General features: G+C 40.4%; 1 protein-coding gene across 3 annotated transcripts in view; it reads left to right on the forward strand.

Moving 5' to 3' along the window:
* Positions 1-22069, forward strand: part of rassf5 (Ras association domain family member 5) — an 88018-nt gene that overhangs the window by 38510 nt on the left and 27439 nt on the right. Inside the window, exon 1 of one of the 3 annotated variants that reach the window (XM_007247747.4) lies at positions 10306-11237. The exons of the other annotated variants lie outside the window; for them this stretch is intronic. Coding sequence (XP_007247809.2) covers positions 11115-11237 — 123 coding nt within the window. The 5' untranslated portion in view covers positions 10306-11114. Of the gene's footprint in view, positions 1-10305; positions 11238-22069 lie in introns of those variants that run through there. 3 annotated transcript variants of the gene reach the window in all.

Raw genomic sequence — 22069 nt, forward strand, 5'->3', positions numbered from 1 at the left:
AATATGCTATGCTCTTACTTTTACTATACAACAATTTATAGTACCTTCTGTGCTATGATGAAGAACATAACAAAAGATTAGGGTTCAAAAGGATTTATCTACCTGCATTCAACAGCGTTTATCTTAATCTTACCCTCCAGTCCATTTCTCAACATTATATTCAGTTGAACAGTTTCAACCTTTTTCTAAACCATCTTTTCCTTATACCAGCATCTCTCCTCTCTCCAGTGCATGTTTCTCATCTGCCTCTCCTGACAGCTTCTATTTCAGCTCTGTCAGTAATGAGAGAGAACCCAGCTGGCCTGGCCTGTCATGGAGACGGAGAGCTGCTGAATGGAGGCCTGTCAGCTTTGGTCATTAGAACCGTTTCTCTTCAGGGCTAAAACCCGCACTAACGTTCCCGTGCAGTGGACGGCATTTCGCGCTATATGCTCTTTCTCACCTCTTTATTTATGTCTCTGCATTAACCACATGACAGATGGGCTGTACAGATCACAAGTGTTTAAGCTGCAGTATCGTAACTCACCTCTAGAGGGAGGCACTGTCTCTGTCTGTCAGTGTTTGGCCTATTTAGGGCCTGTTTATGATAATATTGGATTATTTTAATGGATCTTTCTCCTGTATGGTGATGTAAATGTGAGTACCCTCCATTATATGAGTGAAACCTAATGGATGCCATTCAGAGGAAAGCATCCGAGACATTTTGTAAAGGCGTAACTCAATTAGCGCTACACAAAAGCTTTGAATTGACCATATGCTTTTTAGATTGACATCATTGTGTTGGGGCTTTCAGGTCCAGAGACTTTTCTCTTTTCTCTTTAGCATCGCTGCTCATTAACCTGATCAGACGCATTGAAGCGGAGCCAGTCTGGTCTGAACGGAAGATCTGTCACAAGATAATGACATCACAGGCACTGTCAGTGGTCTGGACAGTCTCAGTGCAGCTCAAGGAGCCTGTATTTAGAGTATAGTAATAGTAAAGCTGAGGGTTTCCACACAAATGCTTGTTAAATCATCATAAAATACGAAAAAAAAAACCCAGAAAATCCAAACCGCCATTTGCTGGATGGAATCGTCAGCGGCAATACAAACAATAGGAACACACTAAATTTGGAAAATGTTTATGCTGTGATAAAAACTATGATCTCAATTATTTTTCATGTAGCATTTTATATGACCCTGCCTGGTTTTGGACTCCAGCCTTAAATGTAGATGAAATATTTATGATTAATACGGCTAATACTGTGTTAGCCGTGATGCTGGACGAGGCTAACACTGCAATAGAGATTCCAATACCACAGTAGCAAGACTGAGCGTATGCTTAGCAAAGCTAATGCTAATGCAGGGGTAGAAATTCTGGCAAAGGCCAGCAGCAGGCATGGTTGTGATTCTAATGGTACAATAGCAATGCTATAGTGATTCTGAGCAATGCTAATGGCTCGGTTGAGAAGCTTATGTCGTGTAATGGTACGAAACCAATGCTAATGGCACACTAGCAGTGCTAAATGCTAATGGCACAGTAGCTATAGTAACTGCAATGCCAACACTGCAGTAGATAGGCTGGGTAAGGTTTGCAGCCGGTTGCCGATGTAGGTACTGTAAATGCCTCACCTCAATAATGCTCTCCTAGTTGTTAAAAGCTATCAAATCCTTACATTACCGTATTTTTTGCACTAAAAGGTGCACTTAAAATCCTTTAATTTTCCAAAAAGCGTCAGTGTGCCTTATGATACCGTGGACCTTATGTATGAATTCTACTAGTCAGGTTTTAAGAAACAGTTAAGCTACTCCACTGAAGTTTGGCGTTATACAGGAGTTTCAGTTTAGTTCTCTTCAGCATTAAGAATTAAGACTGGAGCAACGTTAGCATTAGCTGCTAACCTTGCTAAGCTCTAGCTCTTTCACCATTCAGAGGTGAGTATTATCAGCCTGTAGCCAGCGTGTTTACACTCAGGGTTCTTCAGTGTAGCGCAGTCGGGTGACATTAGCATGTTAATTACCCATTACCTATTTCTTATTAAGAAATAGTGTGTGTATGTATATTACCACAATCACGAAAATAACTTGGATATTTCTAGATTTATTTTCATGCATTTTTGTGTTTTTGCTAGTTATAAAGCCAGCTACTGTGGCTTAGTGGTTAGAGCACTGCTTTAATAATTAGTCACATGGTTGTGGGTTCAAGACCCAGGTCCCTGAGCAAGGCACTTAACCTTTTTGACCCAGGAGCCTCATAGCATGGCTGACTAGCATTCTAAAGGACTTTTATTATAGTGTTCAAGTATTATAACAACACACAGTATGAACAGTCAATGACAAATATACCAATAATAACCAGCCAGTAACCAGTCCTAGCTAATGCTATTATTTTGGACATTCAAATGGATCTTTCTAGGTATAGTAATGACTATACGTAGACACAGGTACTAGCATAGTAATGGAAATTACTAGGCTATTATTCTTCGCTTTTATCTAAAAAATATAATCATGTGATCTGTTTTAGCCCCACTGTGCATTTCTTCACTGCTCCTTCACCCTGATTTATCTCTCTTTCTTTGTTGTTTGGAGAGGATGAGTAATGTTCCCACTGAGCGCTTTGCCCTGATTCCCCTCATATCATGCAAGCACAGTCCTCCACCCTGAACTCCCATGCCCTCAGCAGCAGCACACAGCTCCGCTAGCCAAATTTAGCACATAGCCTCAGCATTAGCATTAGCCCTCATGGCCTCGGAGTCTCTCCTAGAGCCTGTGTGCTCTCCACTGCCATTAGAAACACATTACCAACTTGCTAATTTGGGAATTCCCGAAAGCGTGCATACATAGTGTTCGTCAGTAGAGTGCTGCACCCACTGTTGCATTACTGGAAATTGGAGGCATCAACGATGAGAGGGAAGCAGCTTAAAAAGTGGAGGAACATTATGCGTGCAAGTAATCATGGTACTTAGAGCTCTTATTTATCAGAAAATGATCTAAAAAGCAGAGACAAAGCAGGGAGGAAACCTAGTGCAAACAATACACAAGCAGTATGTTTAAGTTTATCCCAATTTTTACATTTGTTTATAATTTATTTCTAATTTTATCTCATTTTCTACCAATTGCCTATTTGCAGTTCACATTAAAACACCATTATTCGCAATGCCTCTGAAAATAGGAAGGTTAGGACAATTGCATTTTGTTTATTTTTCTGGTCTTTTCATTTATGGTTTTCAAGCTGAACGAAATCTACATTCTATCTACTGCAATGGATGCTGATCATAGAGTAGCTAGCTATGCTAACCCAACATTTCAACTGGCTATTTAATTTTATGTTATTTATATTTGTTTAGCATAGCTTAATAGATATAATTTTTCCAACACAACACAAAAGGTTCAGACTGTCGTAGGACACAGTATTCTGTGACGTACATCCACCAACTTCCAAGGAAGGGAAGCTGAGTCTGTGGCTGTCTATAGGTCTGCGCTTACCCTTCCGTGGAAAGAAACCAACACCAGAACATCTTTACCAAGAGAAATGTCTCAGTTGCACTGGTGAAACAGATGGATTGGGTGCTGTAAAGGTTTTCTTTTTTTTCTTTTTTTTTTCTTTTTTTTTGTAAGAGTTTTATGACTTACGTGAACTACAAGGCCAAGTGCTTTTTGCATTAAACGTCTTGATGTGTAATTGCGTTTTAGCATTTTAAGAATATTGTAACCTTTATGACTCCACCCCATTATTTGTGGCAGTGAAACTGCATAAATGCCAGTTTCAATCATGAAACCCACTCATTTTTGGGGGCAGAGTGAGCCCTGGTTGCACCTGAATCCTGCCACAAAAGGCTCAGTACTTTTGCTGTACAGAAATCAAAACAACATGCATAGATTAAAAGCTCCAGCTTCAGCTTCTGTCGCCTCAGAGTCTTTGTCTTTTCTGGCGGCTCTGTGCTCACTCATTACTGTCAAACGGCAACCTCACACTGTCTGTGACTCCGAGGGGCGAGTTAGGAGATGTCCCCCCGCTGCGGATCTCAGTGTTCAGTCCCTGGAGCATTGTGGCTTGGGCTGTTCCTGGCTTCGTTCAACCCTGTTAGAGCCCACCCCAGGCACACTGTACTCTCTAGCTTATCCAAACCACAGTCTGCCCCCTTAACGTGCCCTTAAAGTCCTCTCTCTGTGCCACTAATAATCAGCTTTCTGCATCTGATGCTGAAGCTCAGAGTTTATATAACCTCTATATTAGAGAGATTTGTTCTTATTTAATGGAGAATAGCTGATTTTATTTGAAGTGTGGGGTACATCCACTGAAAGCACAGTGGATTTTGTAGTCAAACTGGATACGACTGAGAATTGATTTGAGGGATTAGAGTGTAAAAGGTTTTTAGACACTCCCTTACAAAAAAAAGTTGTCTGATTAGATAGAGACAGACATTTGCCACAAGAGGATGTAAAATGCTTCTCCCAATAGATGATAAAAAGTCTCAAAGGCCACATTTGGGTATTATACCTCTTGGTGAGACATTGTTGGCTGCTAGGCATTTTTCCAAGGGCAAATCGTTAGACTGAGAGAAGAAACATTTTAGTTTCAACTAATTTCCCAGCTCTCTAGACTGTCCGTCAGCCAGCCATTGTGATCTTTGTTTGCAGTGGTGTTAAAAATGTGTGAATGAAAATAAAAATCTTGGACTGCCACATCTGGACTTTTATCATCTTTAGAAACAAAACCTGGTTCTCTGGGATCCAACAATGGACAGGTTCAGGTATGGAGGCCAAGGAAGTGTTGAAATATGTCAGAATCATTCCTGGGAAACTGTTTCTGTCTGTGAATGCACAACCACTGCTGCATTACTGGAAAATTGGAGATATCAACAAAAAGAAGGAAGCAGCTTAAAAACTGGTGGAACATCATGCGTGCAAGTAAGCATGATACTTAGAGCTTTGGTCTTTGTTTGCAATGGTGTTAAATTGTGTAAATGAAACTTTAGGGCTGCCACATCTGGACTTTTATCATTTTTAGAAACAAATGCTGGTTCTGTTTGAGATCCAGAAATGGACAGGTTTAGGTATGTAGGCCAATTTTGCAATCTGGCAAAATCATTCCTGGGAAACTCTTGCTGTTAGTGGGTGAGCATTACCCTGCTGAAAAATGCCAGATGGAAGATCTGCCATGAGAGGCAACACATGGTTGCAGGATGTTCTGCACAAATCCCTGAGCTGTTAGTCAACTGTATTAATACTATCGGGTTGTATACAATGCAATGGTCCCCCAGATCATCACACTAGCAGTTAGGGCAATGTGTCGCTCCACATCAAAGACAGGATTAGCTTGGGGATTACATGTTTTATACATAGTTACATAGTTAAGTAGATTTATACGCCATTAACCAACTAAATCTGTGATGTTGTGGAAATATGTGATTTTTTTTATTAACAGAGTGATTAAGTTCTCAAGAACTGTGGGTTAATGTAGTTTAATTCATGGTCAATTCATGATGACTTGTAACATGTTAAATAGTACAATGACTTTCGATATGTCTGCATCAATTTAACGTTTTTGTTTGAGGCTTCATTCTTTCTTTGGCCTTGAATGAGTTCTATTGGCTTCGACTTTAGTCAGCTCCAGTTCAAACAGGCCAATCTCATATCTCATAGACTTCCTTTTTCCTGTCGCTCATGCAAGGGGACCACAAACGTAAACCAGCCTGCTCAAACACACCCAAACAAATGGGCATATTTGCATGCGTTCAAAGTACACACTGTATGTTCGGAGAGAACTTCAGGGAGGTTTCTGAGACAGGGGAGGTTCAGCAGCAGTTCTGCAGAATTTGCTTTATCTTGTTTTATCTGTGTAATTTTTTGTATGTAGGCCGCAGCTTATCGAGCAAGTTAGCCTCCCCGTCACTCCTTCCTGTTTGTGTTCTAATTTCTGTCTTTCATTTCTCGAGACCAAACTGTCTTCCTGGTTCACACTGCATGGCTGCTAACACTCTCACTCGCTCACTCATTCACTTCAGCTCTCTCTATTACCTTCAGACTTTCTGAATCACAAGTCTTTTTCAGTGTGTTTAGCAAGTACCATTGTTTCTGGAATCAGGTTTTAAGTGTGATGGAAGGGCTGGATTATGTGTCTAAAATGAATATCAGAATATATATTTCTTAATTTTGATACGGTAATGATACTGTATAATTTCAAAATCAATATGGATGGTATAAACGATATGTCATTGCCTGTAGTGTTGTCAAGACCACAAGAGCAGAGTCTGAGTCAAGATCAAGCATTTTAGCCGTTGAGTCTGAGTCAAGACCAAAACATCTAGCAGTCAAGTCTGGGTCAAGACTGAGACATGTTGAGTCTGAGTCAAGATGAAAACCTTAAGCAGTCAAATCAGCAGTCGAGTAAGAGGCAAGACCAAGACTTTTAGCATTCGAGTCTGAGTCAAGACCAAGACGTTTAGCAGTCGAGTCTGACGCAAGACCAAGACTTTTAGCACATGTGCTCACATATACTACATGTAGTATACCCTGTTTTCTTTACTGTGTAGAATCATGAGGAAGCCTCTCCTCCTCCTGCTGTCGCTCCCTTTATTTCCAGGAACAAGTTGGCAGGCCAGGCTTGCTCTACACATTGTAGGACTGCCCACAAGATAAAAACCTGTTGCCAGGGTGTCCTCCAATCTGCTCATGAGATTCTACAGCGCTAGCGAGTGGGAGAGCGAGGGAAAAGCCCGGCAAGACCATTCCCTGACCTTGACTTAGCTTACTATTTTGCAATAGTAGAGGAGAGGAGAGGTTCAAGTACATACACATCAGATATTTGGTCTGCAGAAAGTGAATTAACAGGATTGAGTGCACTGGATGTCTTCTCCATTAGACTGAGGCCTCTGAAATGCAACTGGTGACTATAGACAGTGTGAACACTCTCATAGTGGCGGACTTTTGAGCAGTTGAGGGTAGGGCTGCAACGATTAGTCGATATAATGTTGACAATGTGGCATGGTGCCAAGAGGTTCATGTTTATCTACCCTAGAGAATCCTTCCCAACATGTCCAAGACAAAGACATGGAACATTATTTAAAATTTAAACGCACAGGTTCTCATATCAGCTCTTGGATTTACCGGTCATCTGCATAATAAGTGTGTTCCCTAAAGCCACACCTGATATAACTAATTACCAAATGGTTCCTGCGTTGGAATGTGCATGGGCGAAGGTTCTTCAGTACAATGTTAGGAAAAACGGAGCTGTAGGAATGGTTAACTAAAACTAACTAAAATTGTTCATTTCAACAACAGATGGAGATCTGATAAACAAAACATTGTAACTCTACAAGGTGACATAGTGGATGGTAGGCATAATTGTGTCAAGATAAAAAACGACCATGCAAATGTATCTGAGGGCTTGTCACCTCCGTACTGTATGTGTGTGTATGTGGTAGGGAAGGAAATCAGAGCCTCTGTGCATTATTAAAAAGAGATAAAGTAGAGGCAGGGAGGTGTCATGGCTACCGATGAGGGGTATCAAACGCGGGTCATATGGTGGCTCTAACTCCGCGTTTAACACCAGCATGTAAGAGGAGACAAATGCCTTGGAGGGGAGTCAAGTTTCTCTGACACAACTTGACCAAATGAGCTTCAGCCATTTTATGAGTTTGTTTCACTTGTTTGATTGCACGCAGGTCACTGCAGGGAGAACATTGTGTTATCATGGCAAGGTCTGCAGCTCTATTGTGCGGGATATTGGCTTGGTTGGTGATTGTAGAGGTTTCATCACTCTGTAGATATCGATTCCAGTCTGTTTCTTGCAGAACTGTCCATATCCACTTAAGTGTCCAGCTTTTGTTGACTTTCCATCCAGCATTGCTTAGAGCCCAGTTCAAATCCTATATCTGACAGTGACAAATGAGGCTGACTGGGTGTGCATCCATTTTTCTACAGTTTTTGATGAAACTTGGCAGTAAGTAGGTCTTCTCTGGCTAGTCCACTCAATCTGCCCAAGCCTATACCCTCTTGCAGTTTGAATGCACCCCAATGGCAGGGCAATTATTCTTTGATTCAGCCCACTCTTCTTCTATTAGATTGATTACCTTCTTCCCAGCAGTCTGCAAAAAAGCGACCCACCACTAGTTTTTCTAGGGGCCATGATCATTCTCCAGTAGGGTAAAATCAGGATATATCGATGCCTGACGGTTGGGGTAAGAGAGATGGCTGGGGATGGTGGTTCTGCCTTTTTGCCGGTCAATAGCCAAACCCCCTGGAGGGCAATCTTCATCTCTTCCATCTTCTCCCCGTCAACCACCTCATTGATTATGATAATGCAACCCAAGGCCTTTGCTTGCTGTAATTTGCCATACGTTTGTAGACGATGGCTTTTTTTATCTGCTGCCACCCCAATGCACCACCAGCCATCAGCAGTTATGGATGCGTTTGTCACTCATTCCAAGGATCTTGGGGTCTTTGCTGCACCGGCAGAAAACACGAAAGAAAAGTGGTCTGTCTCTGAGGCATTAGCCTTCTGCTCAATGAGAATCGAATGAAGCTCCAACAGAGGAAATCGACAGTGGCTTTCAAGCTTCTGCCATTTAAAGGGGTTATCTGTTCTTGTCCATTTTACAGAAGGTCCGAGAAGTCTTTTCAGCAAGCTCTTTATGGAAGAGTCTGTCTGTTGGAGAAGGTAGGTCTGAACATGGGTAGTGCTTACAAATGTTTCTTGGAGCAAAACCTTGGAAGAAGCATTTTTGCAAGAGATTTGGATTGTAAAGAATCTAGGAATCGATTACATCAAGTGAAGATAATTTTTTGGCACCTCATCAAACCAAAAGCTGATCCTGGAGAAGCCGTTTTTTGTGTTTACCCTCCAGCCCACCCTCTAATTCAGCTAATCAGCTCATTAACTAGCCCTTTCCGAGTTACCAATATAATATGCTGGACAAGGATTTAGCCAGGTCCAAGGTATAGCATCATTCAAAAAGACATTTGTAGCACCTCTATTTTATTTCAGAGTAAATATAAAGATGCTAATGAATTGCTTTGTTTTGAGCAGATCTGTCACTGGAGCCTTTCCTGTAGTCAGAGTTTAGTGCCATCTCACAGACGTATGGAGATCATCAATAAAACCAAATGAGAGGATTTTTCTTCAGTCCAGGTCATGATGTCCTCCTGATATCTGCATGCATTTCAATGCCCTTGCAAAGCCTTGCCGAAGGGGAATAGTTCCAGACTAATGTTTGGAAGCGTTTGCTTTCTCATTATCTTGTACTCAGCTGGTCTTAACCACTCAAGGTCAGGGTTAAAGGTTAAGACCATGAGCCCTGTTTGGTTCCAAGGGGGGGATAAGAGGTCACGTTAATCTATGAGCTGCATCAATATAAAGCCAGTGCAGGTTTTAATTTTGGGACGCTCTTGTATTGATTAGGGTCTTGTGCAGGTCTTGAGTTTGCAAATAACAACATTACAAGGTTTTTACTCCTAACGTTTTTCTCTGGACTGAATAAGTTAAATTAAAGTTGAATAATCTTAGAACAGGGTCCTGTGTTAAAGAAGGTTCTGTGTTCAAGACTAGTGTATATTTTAGTGCAGTTTAGCTTGGAGCAATGGCAGAGATGGCATTTGTCCACAGCTATAGTAATTATACAGGCAGTATAACAGGTTAAACTGCAACAGAACAGCTGCAACTACAACTTGTGAAGTACATATGATTGTTGGGTTGGATCAGGGTTGTTTTGGTCCACACCCAAGTTTGATTACTCTGTTCACACCTGCCCAAACAAATTTCAACTACCTGTAAAGAGATCCAATTTAAGTCAGTATTACTCTGCAATAGATAGTTATACTCTCATCTTATTATGACTAAAAAGCAATGGGCTGATTATTAATTATTAATAGAACTCTTAATAGTGAGCCATACTTTATGAGGGCCATTAAATGGTACCTGTGGCTTTTAAAGGCTCCGTGCTATGAAGTGTTCTTGATTGAAGGTGCTATAACTGTGTTAATGGCTACAGTTCCATTTGGCAACTGCAACTCAGGAGTTACCACCTTGTGCCTTGTTCAGCACTTTGCATATTAGTATAAAGTAGGATATATGGGACTATGTTGCAGGTTGGATCATGCTTTTTTTTACCTTTTCGAGGTCTCTCTCATTTGTTTGCTTATTCACTTACACTCATACAAATACACATTCATTCTCTCTCCACCATTAAGAGGAAGTGGCTACGGTTGAGCAGTTGCATGCAGGAAGAGAGAGAGGGGAGGGAGGAGGGGCAGGAGAGAGAACGATTGTGAGAGCTTGCAGGCAGATAGCAGACTCAACCACAGATGGTAGAGTGAGGCAGCAAGAGAGAGAGAGATAGTGAGGGAGGCAGTGTGCAGGAGGAGCGAGTGAGAGAGCAAGCGAGCGAGTGCGCGGGAGGGAGGTGTAATACGTCAGCTTTCCTCTCTCCAGCTCTGTGAAGCAGGCAGGCAGAAGCAGGTTGATTCCCTCCGAGCGTTCTCAGCGATTGCTTTAGTGTCACTGGATGCAGCACCTCATTTCCTGCAATCTCTGCAAAAGGAGCATTGCAGCACCCAAACGGCATCCTGTGCTGAAGCTTCGGCGCTTTGATCTTGCAGCAGGGCTTGTGTCTGTACGAGCCATTCATGTCATTTCACCAGGACTACATTTCATCTTCCGGCATCTTCATGTTGCCGGTTTCCTTGACCAGTCGAGTCGGCAAGTGACAGGCAATTGCTGAACTGAGAGGGACTCTGGATCTTTAGACGCACTGAGCTTTCAACACCTCTTGTCAGGACCTTGCTTCTGCTAAAGAAACCTTAAAACCTTGGTTTTGCAACCTGCCGAAAACAGGAACTGAGCATATGACACCGGTTTCAGAGTCCGCTCTCGTGTGACCTGAGTGAAGAGCCTGCTGCTAAAGCTTGATAAGCAAATAACAGAAGAAGCAAGCAAGAAGAGCTATCCCTTCCTCCGGTTTCCATATCCGAACCCGCATCCATATCTGTTTCTCTTGAGGTGACCGGAAGCTCTGACCCTTCACCTGAGCCGGCAGTCCTCATTGCCCTCTCCTTCCTTCACTGCCTGGAGCCTGGAATGGTGCCGGGGGCCCCTGAAGGCCCTGGAGCCGCCCAACCTGGACGTGGCCCCGCAAATGACCGGCAGCAATAGCATGAGCAGCGGCTACTGCAGCCTGGATGAGGAGAGCGATGACTTTACCTTCTTCACCGCCAAGACCTCCTTCTTCCGGAGGCCGCATGGAAAGCAGGGGCCCAAGGTAACATAGGGTGGGGGTGACACTAGATGTTCGTGGGAGTAGGGAAACAGGGACTTGGAATGCATGCATCATGCACAACCATTACAAAAAAAAGAGAAGTGCATACGAGTTTAGAGCGGAAATGAGGTTGTGTACTACTTTCTTGAAGTTTCTTAACTGTTTCTCAACCAGCCAGAAGTTTACATCTTTATCAAAGCAGTTTGAGGTGTTTTTCTACACTATGCAGTATACTGCATCCATACTTGAAAAGGTGGAAACTTAAACAGTAATGCTAAAGTACTGAATATAAATCACGGAACATAATATAATGTTTACAGTGTTACTGGTTATGGAAATCTTGCATAACGGAAATTTGAAATTGAGAGAAACACTGTTGTTTTGCTCGAATGAAGGTTAACCTCAAACAGAGCAGAGGAGTTAGTTTTTCCTCTCAGTTTTTTTCTCCTTCTCAGTAATGTATGCTTGATGTCATAGCAACAGCTTCACAGTTTCTTCCTGTATGTATTACCGGTTTCAACGGTCATCCATTTCTTTGCTGTCTTCAGTAATATACTTCTATTTAATGTTGTCCAAACCTTCACTCAAACTTTCCAGTCATTAAATTTGTAGTTTTTTTAGGTTTGATGAGTGAAAAGGGAGCATCGTGAAGCTATGTGCTTGGCTTGGAGATGGTAGTTTGTGGGAGTTGGGTCAACAGTTTGGGCGGGAGGCAAGATAACACAGTTTATCTGGGCTTTCCCCACAAAGGAGATTCTGCAAGACCTTGCAAAAATGTCAAAGGTCAAAAAGAATTTATGAAAATTTACATTATTGCATGATTCTTTTGGTGCAACAATTTGGATTGAACTTGCCTTATTGTCAACATTTTTTTTATTTAAAGTCAAAAGGAAAACATTTTCTATAAGGGAAGCCATAAAGCTGTGTGGCTGGGCTTTAAGATGGTCTCATGTTGTTGTTGATGGATTACAGTTTGGGCGGGAGGCAAGAAAACACTGTATCTGGGTTTTCTTTTTTGCAATGAAGAATGTTCTGCAAAGCTTTTTTTTTTTTTTTTCAACACTGGTCAGGTTTGTTTCCAGCACAAGTTGGGTTGAATTTTCTTCATGATCAACTTGTCATTTAATCTTCAAAGTCAAAAAAACTTTTTTCACAGTAGATGAGCCAAAACGTCTTGTCTATGGCAATGATTTCCAACCCTAATCCTGGTCTCTCATTGAAGCCCACTGCTCAGCACATTTTAGTGTTTGTCCTGCCTAAACTTTAATTCAGTAATGGTGTTTTCATGAGCCGGTTAGTAGGATCAGGTGTGTTGGAAGAGAGGAAAACACTAAAAAAGTGCGAGGCTGTGAGCCTTCAGGACCAGGGTTGAGGGACACTGGTATATGGCATCCCTCCAAAGGCCCTGTTTGACACCTTTATTTTTTACAGTGTACATTTAATTAAAGTCCAGACTAATTTACTTTCTCTAGTCACCACCGTGAGATAAATAGCCTGCACTCAAGTATGCTTCTATATATCACTGTGCAATGCATGTCTTGACCTTCGAGACTCCTTCCCTGACATATGCAGCACAATGGAGAAAATACACTCTCCCCAGGTTTCTCTAAAGTACTGAAGGAAGGAAACGTCTGCCTCTCGTTGTAGAAAAGCCAGTCCCTCCCCGTGTGAAGGCGGTGGTATTTCTTAAAGCTTGAGTTGTGTTCATAATGGCTGCATATTAAACAATACTCACTTCAAGTCAGATTCAGATCTTTTATTATAAAAGGGGAAACCCAGCTGACAAAAAGCAAGTGCTGGAAGAATTAGTGCTTTTCTTTTCTTTTCTTTTTTTTTTAATGTTACAATTAATGACAATAGCAGACCCCTGCAATATTGCGAAAATATTAAATTGGGACAACTTGCCCCCTCCAGCTGTCAATGCAGCCAAAAAGGTTGCACTGATTATTAACAGGGGATGTAAGGAAAAAACAAAAGATTGCAAATGGCAAACTAAACAACAGTGATTGGTGTTTTTGCTACATATACAGCTCTGAAATCCGTTTCTCTGATTTTGCCATTTATAGTTATATGTTTGAGTAAAATAAACATGTTGTTTTTTGATTCTATAAACTACAGACAACATTTCTCCCAAATTCCAATTATTGTCATTTAGAGCATTTATTTGCAGAAAATAAGAAATGGCTGAAATAACAAAAAAAGATGCAGAGCTTTCAGACCTCAAATAATGCAAAGAAAAGTTCATATTCATAACGTTTTAAGAGTTCAGAAACCAATATTTGGTGAATTAATCTTGTTTTTTAATCACAGTTTTCATGCATCTTGGCATGTTCTCCTCCACCAGTCCTACACACTGATTTTTTGATAACTTTTTGCAACTCCTGGTGCAAAAATCAAGCAGTTCATCTTGGTTTGATGGCTTGTGATCATCCATCTTGCTCTTGATTATATTCCAGAGGTTTTAACTTTGGTAAAATCAAAGAAACTAGAAATTATTATTTATATAATTATTTATGTATTACTTATTTATTATATGTTTATTTATGAATTATTATACATTATTATAGTTACTAAATTACTTAAAAATACATTTGCTTCAAAATTGTTTCCACCACTGCGTCAGAATTTTATGAAATGCCATGAAATTGTATGTACAGAACTTTGCAAAACTTGGTTTTATTTTGAAATGATGGATACAGGAAGTGCTGAAAGAGGGACAGAGAAATAAGGAAGTCAGTGGGGAAAGGAAGAGGAAAAGGTGGATGAAACGTGATTAAACTAACATCGAGCTAGTTAAAAAAGAATATTTACAGAGTAAAATAAATCCTGTCACAGTAGATCCGATGTAAGGTGAATTTAGACAGAGAAAGGCAGACGGTTTTGTGGTAAACAAACAAATGCTAAGGCTAAGCTAACTCAGCTAATGTTAAGCTATATAAGCTAGCCCTGTACAGCTTTTACCTTTTAGCTCGAAAAAAGCCAGTATGTGAAGACAAGTATTAACTGACTAAAATGATACTGAGCATAATAAGTGCAGCTAAATGCTTCGGTTCATTTAATCGATGTAAGCAGCATGTAAAAATTAACTTCTTATTGGCACTTTATATAGCAGTTCTAAAATACACAATGCTATGATATGAAGGTGTTGGGGAAGGGAAACTGCAATGCGAACTACAGGTTATTACAGGATATGAAATTAGTTTTATGCCATGACTATTGGATTCAGTCACAGTGTGTATTATTAAATTTATAATAATGAAAGCATCATAGACATCTGAGGTAAAAAAAAAAAAAACTGCTTGATTCAGGAGATGATCAATTAGACGATCCAGGAGTTTCCTGAGAACATTCTTACACTTAAAAAATCTATAGGTTTTACAAAAGGTTTTTTTAAGCGATGCAGCAGAACAGAAGTGTTCAAATCTGTAGCTTGAATCTAGTCTCCATTTTTTTGGCTGGATACTGCATTTAAGATCCAGATTTCATAACCTTGACCACTCGAGAACCACTGTTAGTTCAAACAATCTGTCTGAGTTGTTCCTGTGTTTTACCAGTGGTTCTGTGGATTTTAAGAGCTAACACTAACCCTAAACTTCTGAATGTTTTATAGAACCTTCACTTCATGTAAAGTTCTTCTTTACAAGTTTTAAGATCTAAATAGGTCACAGGTCCAAATATGTATTTTACAAAATGTGATTCTTAAGTTGTTCTTCTATGGCATCAAGAACTTTGAGAAACTGGGTTTAAAGATCTCCAGAACCAGAATTGACTCCCCTGTTTGAATAATTGTAAATTTTCACACCTGAAAGTCAGAACCAAGGGTTTTGTGTTTGTTACACCTGGTCTTTCTGTACTAAACATTGATTGGTTTAAATAGGGGCGTACTGCATCGCTAATCATTAAACTGTCAAATCAGCGAGCTGCCATTCCAGATTTTGCTTCCCTCTCAGATTCTGTCTCCCATTGAGTGCATCCTCTGGTAGAATGAGCATAACAGATTCTTCTCATATTTCTTTTATTTATGTTTATAAATAAGGGTAAATCTACAGTTACAGTAGATACAGGCATCACCAGCGTAATCTGTTTTACCAATACTACTGTGTGAGACGGCTGTATGCCAGGGGAAATCATATTTTAGCACAACACAGCTTCTTTTCTTCTTTTATATTGTTTAATGGGTGGAAATAACCTGTCTTAACTTTCTTTTGATTGGTCTGAACCAACCAAAACAGAATAAAGTCCACCTGTTATGGTCAGACAAAATTTTGCACCTTTGGTTTCACACCTGTTGATTTGGTTCAGACAAACTAAAAAGTGCAAAGGTCTGGACTAATCCAAAGTAGTTGTCATAGAAACCACTAGCCACTAGCTAATTTACCTACTTGCATGTCTGGGGGATTTCAGGTTATTTCAGAACATCACATTTCTCCCATAGACCTACAGCATGTCAAAACTTTCCACCAACCTAAAACATGTCCAAACTTTCAGCCTTATTTTTTGTTTAGTCTGAACCAAAATAGCAGGTGTGAAAAGTGCTGCAGACCATGGTCTTCACCAAAGAACCAAAATTTGTTCCAACCAAAGTAGGTGGCCTTGTTCTGGATCTACTGAATCATAGTTAGATTTGTCTGCAGTTTGTAAGTGCTTTTTTTATATTGTTCAGTCTTTGCACCAAGTACAGAAAATTCTCATTTATTAAACAATAGAAGAAGAAAAAGGACCATTGGTGATTTCTGTATCTACTGTAACTGTAGATTAACATTAGTTGATGAACAGAATTGAAAGGGAGGGGAATCTGAACTCGAAGAAAATCTAATTCTAGCAGGGGCAACTTACCAGCTGAACTGAAAACATGTTGGCGTGCAACACACACCTTTCTACAAACCAATTAGTGTTGAGTACAAGAAGACTCTGCCCACATAGATGATGACAATGGGATATATTGAAGTTCTTTAGTGCTCTCAGTCACTAAACTGCTGTGTGGAACTGATACAAACTGGACCAAAGGTATTGTCTACAATGTACCAAACACATAAACCTTGGTTTAGACCTTGATCCAGTCTTTAAGCTGTGAAAATGTCCCCAAATCTCCTCTCTTCACCTGGACTGACCATGCTTACCTCAGCCTCTGCAGTGTCAAGTTTGGAAATAGCTGTGTTCTTTTGAATTATTCATCCCCTCACTCCCCCTCTCCATCTGGGATCGGCGGTGTGGATGACCAATTTAGGGCACCTGAAGGCCGCAGCTTTGGGTTGCCAAGAAGACAGTGCTTTAGTCCTTTTGTTCCATTGTTCCATTGTTGTCGGATTACTGTAGGTGCTTGGCTATGAATGTTGTTTTAACAACCAGAATGGGAATAGTGTAGATTTGTTTGGGTTACCAGGATGTGGCTTCTCGTGCAGGTCTGGTTGCCAGGATGTGGCTGTCCTACATGCAAGAGTTCCAGTTGCCATTGTTTTTACTATATACAGTGTTCGTTTTTGTTGCCGAACTGGTTTCACCTTTCTTCAGGGTTCTGATAAGGGTTTGTGCTTAGTTTACGTAGCATCATATAATTAAGTGGATTGCTACACCATTTTTCAATGTTCTCTAACAGCAGGTGAAACTATTTTCATGTAGGTTTACCTCATTAAAAATATAGTCCCTTCTGTTTTCAATACAAATATAAACAATTGTGAAAAAAAACAGTCCATGTAAAATAGTAGCATTGCCATCTGAAACACTTTCTCAGTTTCCTTAAATTCTTATCGTCTAATGTTTAAATATGGAAATCTATGCAAATGTAAAGGCTTGTCTTTGGAGTAGTCAGTCTATTCCAGTGTCTAAAAGAGCTTTCAGAAAAAAAATTAACATTTTTTCCCTGGAAAAATATCTGCGCCTGAAAATTTGAGAAAAGTAATTCTAATAAAATTCTATACTGAATTTGTGCACCTAATGTATTACATATATAGTTCTATATGTATCCTAAATAAGTGTTAAAATTGACTATACTCTATAATATCTTTAATGAATAAAAACAAACAAAAAAGTCCTATTTTATTAGCAGGGCACATCTGTGCACATCTGTGTCAGCAATATTTAAGCAGATAAATCTTACAGCTATTTATATCTAACAGCTATTACATACATTTTTATTTTTTTGTCAATATCGTTTCCCCCACTACTATCGAAAGACACTGCGCCCTCTAGTGAACTTTTTTTTTTTTTTTGCCAAACATACCTCTGCCAATTGGTATAGATGGCACAATCAGGTTGGGTTAAATTCAACACCTTCTTCTATAAAATAAAGTGACTCTGGCTAGAACCCTACAGAAAAATTAGACCACAGGAAAGCGAGCAGTACGTTTATCTCACAGGTGTTTCTTTTCCTCCGTCTCTCTCAGCTCATGCCTCGCTCCCACTCTCTCCCTCATTCTTGTGCCAAACACTTGTGTAGCTGCTTGTTTTGGGTAATGTGCTAAGCTCTGTAAATGATTCATAAAAAATCCCCTCCGCCACCCTCGCGGTCTAGAGCTGTGAGCGCCGTCTCTGCTGCCCTGTGGACGGTGGCGTGCCGCTGTAGTGCCACGACCGAGCATCAATAAACATACGACATAATGAGTGCTATTAGCTGCTTCGCACGACGACACCATCAAAGGCTCTGTCTTAATGATGTGTGTATATATATGTATGAGTGTGTGTATGTGTGCTGGGTGTGTTCGTGAAGAGATGTGCTTATCTGTCTGTGATTACGAGTGTGTGTGTGTGTGTGTGTGGTGTCTTGAATGTGGCACAGCTCCTTGCTTTGAGGCTGGCACCGATCCACTTTGCTTATGCGGGCATGCAGATGACTGGGCTTTGCATGTTCGCGGGGCTGTAAAATCTATGACTGCAGAGCGAGCAAGCTTCTCCCACTCAAGACCTAGTAGCAAGAGTGTGTGCGAGTGTGTGCGAGTGTGTGCGAGTGTGTGCGAGTGTGTGAGAGTGTGTGAGAGTGTGTGAGAGTGTGTGAGAGTGTGTGAGAGTGTGTGTGGGTGGTTGGGAGGGGGCTGGACGAATACCGAATATCTCTACACTGCAGCATATTCCTCCATCTCTATCTGAAAAGCAGAAATAGCAGGAAATAGTGAGATAGGATGCTTTGCTTACATTACCGTGCTAATGCATCAATTAGCTCATGCTACTTGTTAGCAGCATTAGCCCTTATAGATTCAATTTGAAGGTAGCATACAAAAATATATTCATTCATTCACTCATTGTCCAAAGATTGCTGCGCCCACAAGCAAGGTTTTCACTTTAGTTGGATGGTCTTATTGTAGACGCCTCTTAGATGCTCAATGGATGTTAAAGCCTGCTGCTAACCACAGCTAGCACTGCTGAAGCAGCAAGTGCAAGCTTTTTTTTTGCTGTTCAGAGCTGAGTATTTCGGACTGTAGCCTGTGTAGTATGTTTACCATGTTAAAACAAGCTACGCTGGATAAACTGCTAGCTAATATTGCCCTGGCTTACTGAAACACACAGGGTTCCTCAGTGTAGTGCTCTCAGGTGGCATCAGATGCAAATTGCGACTTCTCTGTGCTAGCACCAAGGTGGTGGAATGAACTTCCACTTGTTGTCAGAACAGCAGAGTCACTCGCGGTCTTCAAACGTCGACTGAAGACACATCTTTTCAAAGAGTTCCTAAACTAAAAAAAAAAAAAGTTTCTAGGGTTCTAAACATGATGAAGCTCTGTGTATCTCTTGATCCTAGTCAACAAACTAGCTTTGGATATTTGAAGTAACATCGAAGCACTGTTGTAAGTCGCTCTGGATAAGGGCGTCTGCTAAATAAATGTAAATGTAGCGGTTAGCTGCTAATGCTACTGTAGCCTTAGTGGAAATCTGAAAATCTAAGCTTGCTGTAAATAAACAGAAGCGCTTTACTCACCCAAATAAACAGTTTTTAGGAGAGAAATCTGTGTAGATTAACAGCCAGTGCTCGCTTAAATTTAAAAGAAAGTTTTTTTTGTTTTTTTTAAGAACTACAGTTTTGTTTACTTAGCTTGGCTTTACTTAACTTACATAGGTACCACCACCACCACCACCCAGCGACAAGACCTGCTGAATTAGAAGAAAAACATGGCGATAGCCTTGTTTCTTACTAGTGTCACATATATATGCACCTTATAATTCAGTGCGTCTTATGTATGAACAGACCAGAAAATAGATGAACATCAAAAGTGCACCTTATAATACAGTGTACCTTATACTGCGAAAAATACGATAATACAAACGCTTAGCTTCAGCTTAAAGATAGTCTACCTCCATAAATGCAGTCATATGTCAATCAGTTGATATGTAAGGATGCTACATGTCCATTGGGCTCGATTCCATTCCACCATATTCCACCCAAGAAAGAACACAGCATGTTCACTGCGAATTACAGCTTGAAATATGTGTGCCTCAGGTCCACAGCTGTAATAGGAAGTGAGCCATGGTTTCACCGCTTCCGCTCGCAGATAACTGGGCCTCTACCCAGTAACTCAGTTCCTCACCCCAGTGACGGATCATGCCTGACATTGGTGCTGAGAGGTGGAGCATTACAGTACATTAGCAGCAGCGATAACATGCTAGGGAGCTTTCATTTGAAGAGGTCTGGGCTTGAAGCTTCAAGCTTCTTTAGAGCTTTGTTTTGTCAGTTCTTGAACTTTAAAACATCATATCTAGGGTTGTTTAAAACTGTTCAGTATTGTGTAATTACATTGTGTAGCTTGAAAACATGCTTTTCATGTCCTAAAACATCCTGAAAATATGCAACAGTTGATGTTAATGCTTTGTTGGTTTTAAAGTGTTATGTTATGTAAAAATTCTGACAAAATCTTTCATCTTCCGAACCTCATATCAGTTTTAAATTGACATTATAGATTTCCATTGTGCTATAAATGGTAATATACAGTACTATACCATCATTCTGATTTATTATAAATTGGAATATTGTAACAGTTGTGTACCATTGGTGGTGTTATTTGGCTGTGGCTCTGGTTCTTTTACTGCTTTTCCCCCAATCAATGGTGCTAATAAAAGTGTATTGTGCTTTTGTTGGAGTAGCTGTCTCTGCTAGATTTTGGTACATTAGCTTTAGAGCATTGGAGCCAGTACCATTCCAGTGGGTCCAATTAGGTTCAGTTATTGGTCCCACTTTATAAGTGTGATTACATAACCTGTACAACTATAGTTAATCTGTAACATTGCATACTTCACCAATAGTTACACTGTTATTACATGAATGGTTATTGTTTAACTACACAGTTAATAGAGATACTTTACAATAAAGTGAGACCCAATTGTGTACCACAGAGAGTCCTATTATATTGGCAGTACTTCTCTAGAGGGACTAGATAACCTGACAGTAAATGGGTTCAACTTAAAATAGCTGAATCAGGGATCGTAAGGTCATGAAAAACCTGGAAAAGTCCTGGAATCTGAAAACAGCTATTTCCAGGCCTGGATAAGTTTTGAAAAAATAAAAATACTCAAAGTTTTGGAAAAGTCATGGAAATTTGCTCTACAAATCTTTGTGTTTTAGTTTATCGATGGAGAAAATCTACTTTGATCTAACAAATACATCAGCTCAGAGTTTATTCAGTAATTTAGCTATACACAATGGAGCTCTCAGAATCTGAGACACATTTTATTATTATAGATTGTGTGTCAGATTCATTTAGGCCTACTATAATTAATTTCGATGGTAGTTTTAGTTGATTTTTGGTTTTATTGTTCATGTTTGCACTGATGTTTTAAAAACCGTGTGGTCATGAAAATTCCCCTTGAAGGCATGGAAATGTAATGAAAAAATCATGGATTTTTAACATTGGTTAAAAAGTGTATGAAACCTGTGAATGCTCATTCATAATAAGAGGTCTCTGTAAACAGTTAGATATAAAATTAACTTGAAATGAGATAAAACATTACTAAATTACAAATTGTACAAATTGCCTAGCCTACATATTGAAGCCTAAATGCTGATTGCGGCCAAAGGTCATCTACTGAAGAAGGCTTAAGTATCTTCCTCAAGGCCTGAGACTGACACTGCAAGCATTGTGTTACCTAATCAGTAAAAGAGGCCGTGTGCCGGGCTGAAGGACGGCCTGCCTGACAGGCGCTGACGACATCGATGCCACTCCGATAACATAAGGAGGCCTCTTCTCCCTCGGCTCATGCAAAGTAGCACTGTAACATGAGATTCGGGCTGATTGCACGACAGGTGTCCATTGTTCTGCACTGTAGGCTGTAGTTACGCCCTTAGCGCTTGCTACGCTGAGTGTTTGTTTTATAGTAAAACAGGTCGTTGGCTGTTGATTTGAGGAACTTCGAGTGGGTTTGTGGGCTCATACAGTGAAGGTCATTTGTGAATAGAAGAACTGTTGATGTTAAGTGTTTTTGAGAGGCCCTTGCTCATGTAGTGAAGGTTTGGTTTGGTTTTTCTCATTTGTCTCGCTAGCAGGTGATGCCAGGTATTATGGAGTTACGTATATCTTCTTCTAACCGTCTAACTGTTTTGTCATTGTGGTGCTTTGTTGTATACAAGATGAGATACGGTTCAACATGGAGGCATACAGGTTCTTTGTGGAATTCTGCAGCACATTTGCACTCTGATGTTATTAAAATATTTGTTTGTTGCCCTTCAGTGAGAGGATAAACTTGTGAGTGTTAAATGTCCTGCACATATCAATCTGAGATCATAGGGTGTACTCACACTAAGCATGGTTTTGGTTGAATTGTGCTGGAGCAGGGTTCTGCCCCCTCCCCACTCCTTTGGCCTTTCCGTTGGCCGTTCCGCTTGCTGAATGCTGCACCCCCACCATGTAAAGCACCCT

This window comes from Astyanax mexicanus, chromosome 24, assembly GCF_023375975.1.
Source record: "Astyanax mexicanus isolate ESR-SI-001 chromosome 24, AstMex3_surface, whole genome shotgun sequence".
NCBI lineage: Eukaryota > Metazoa > Chordata > Actinopteri > Characiformes > Acestrorhamphidae > Astyanax > Astyanax mexicanus.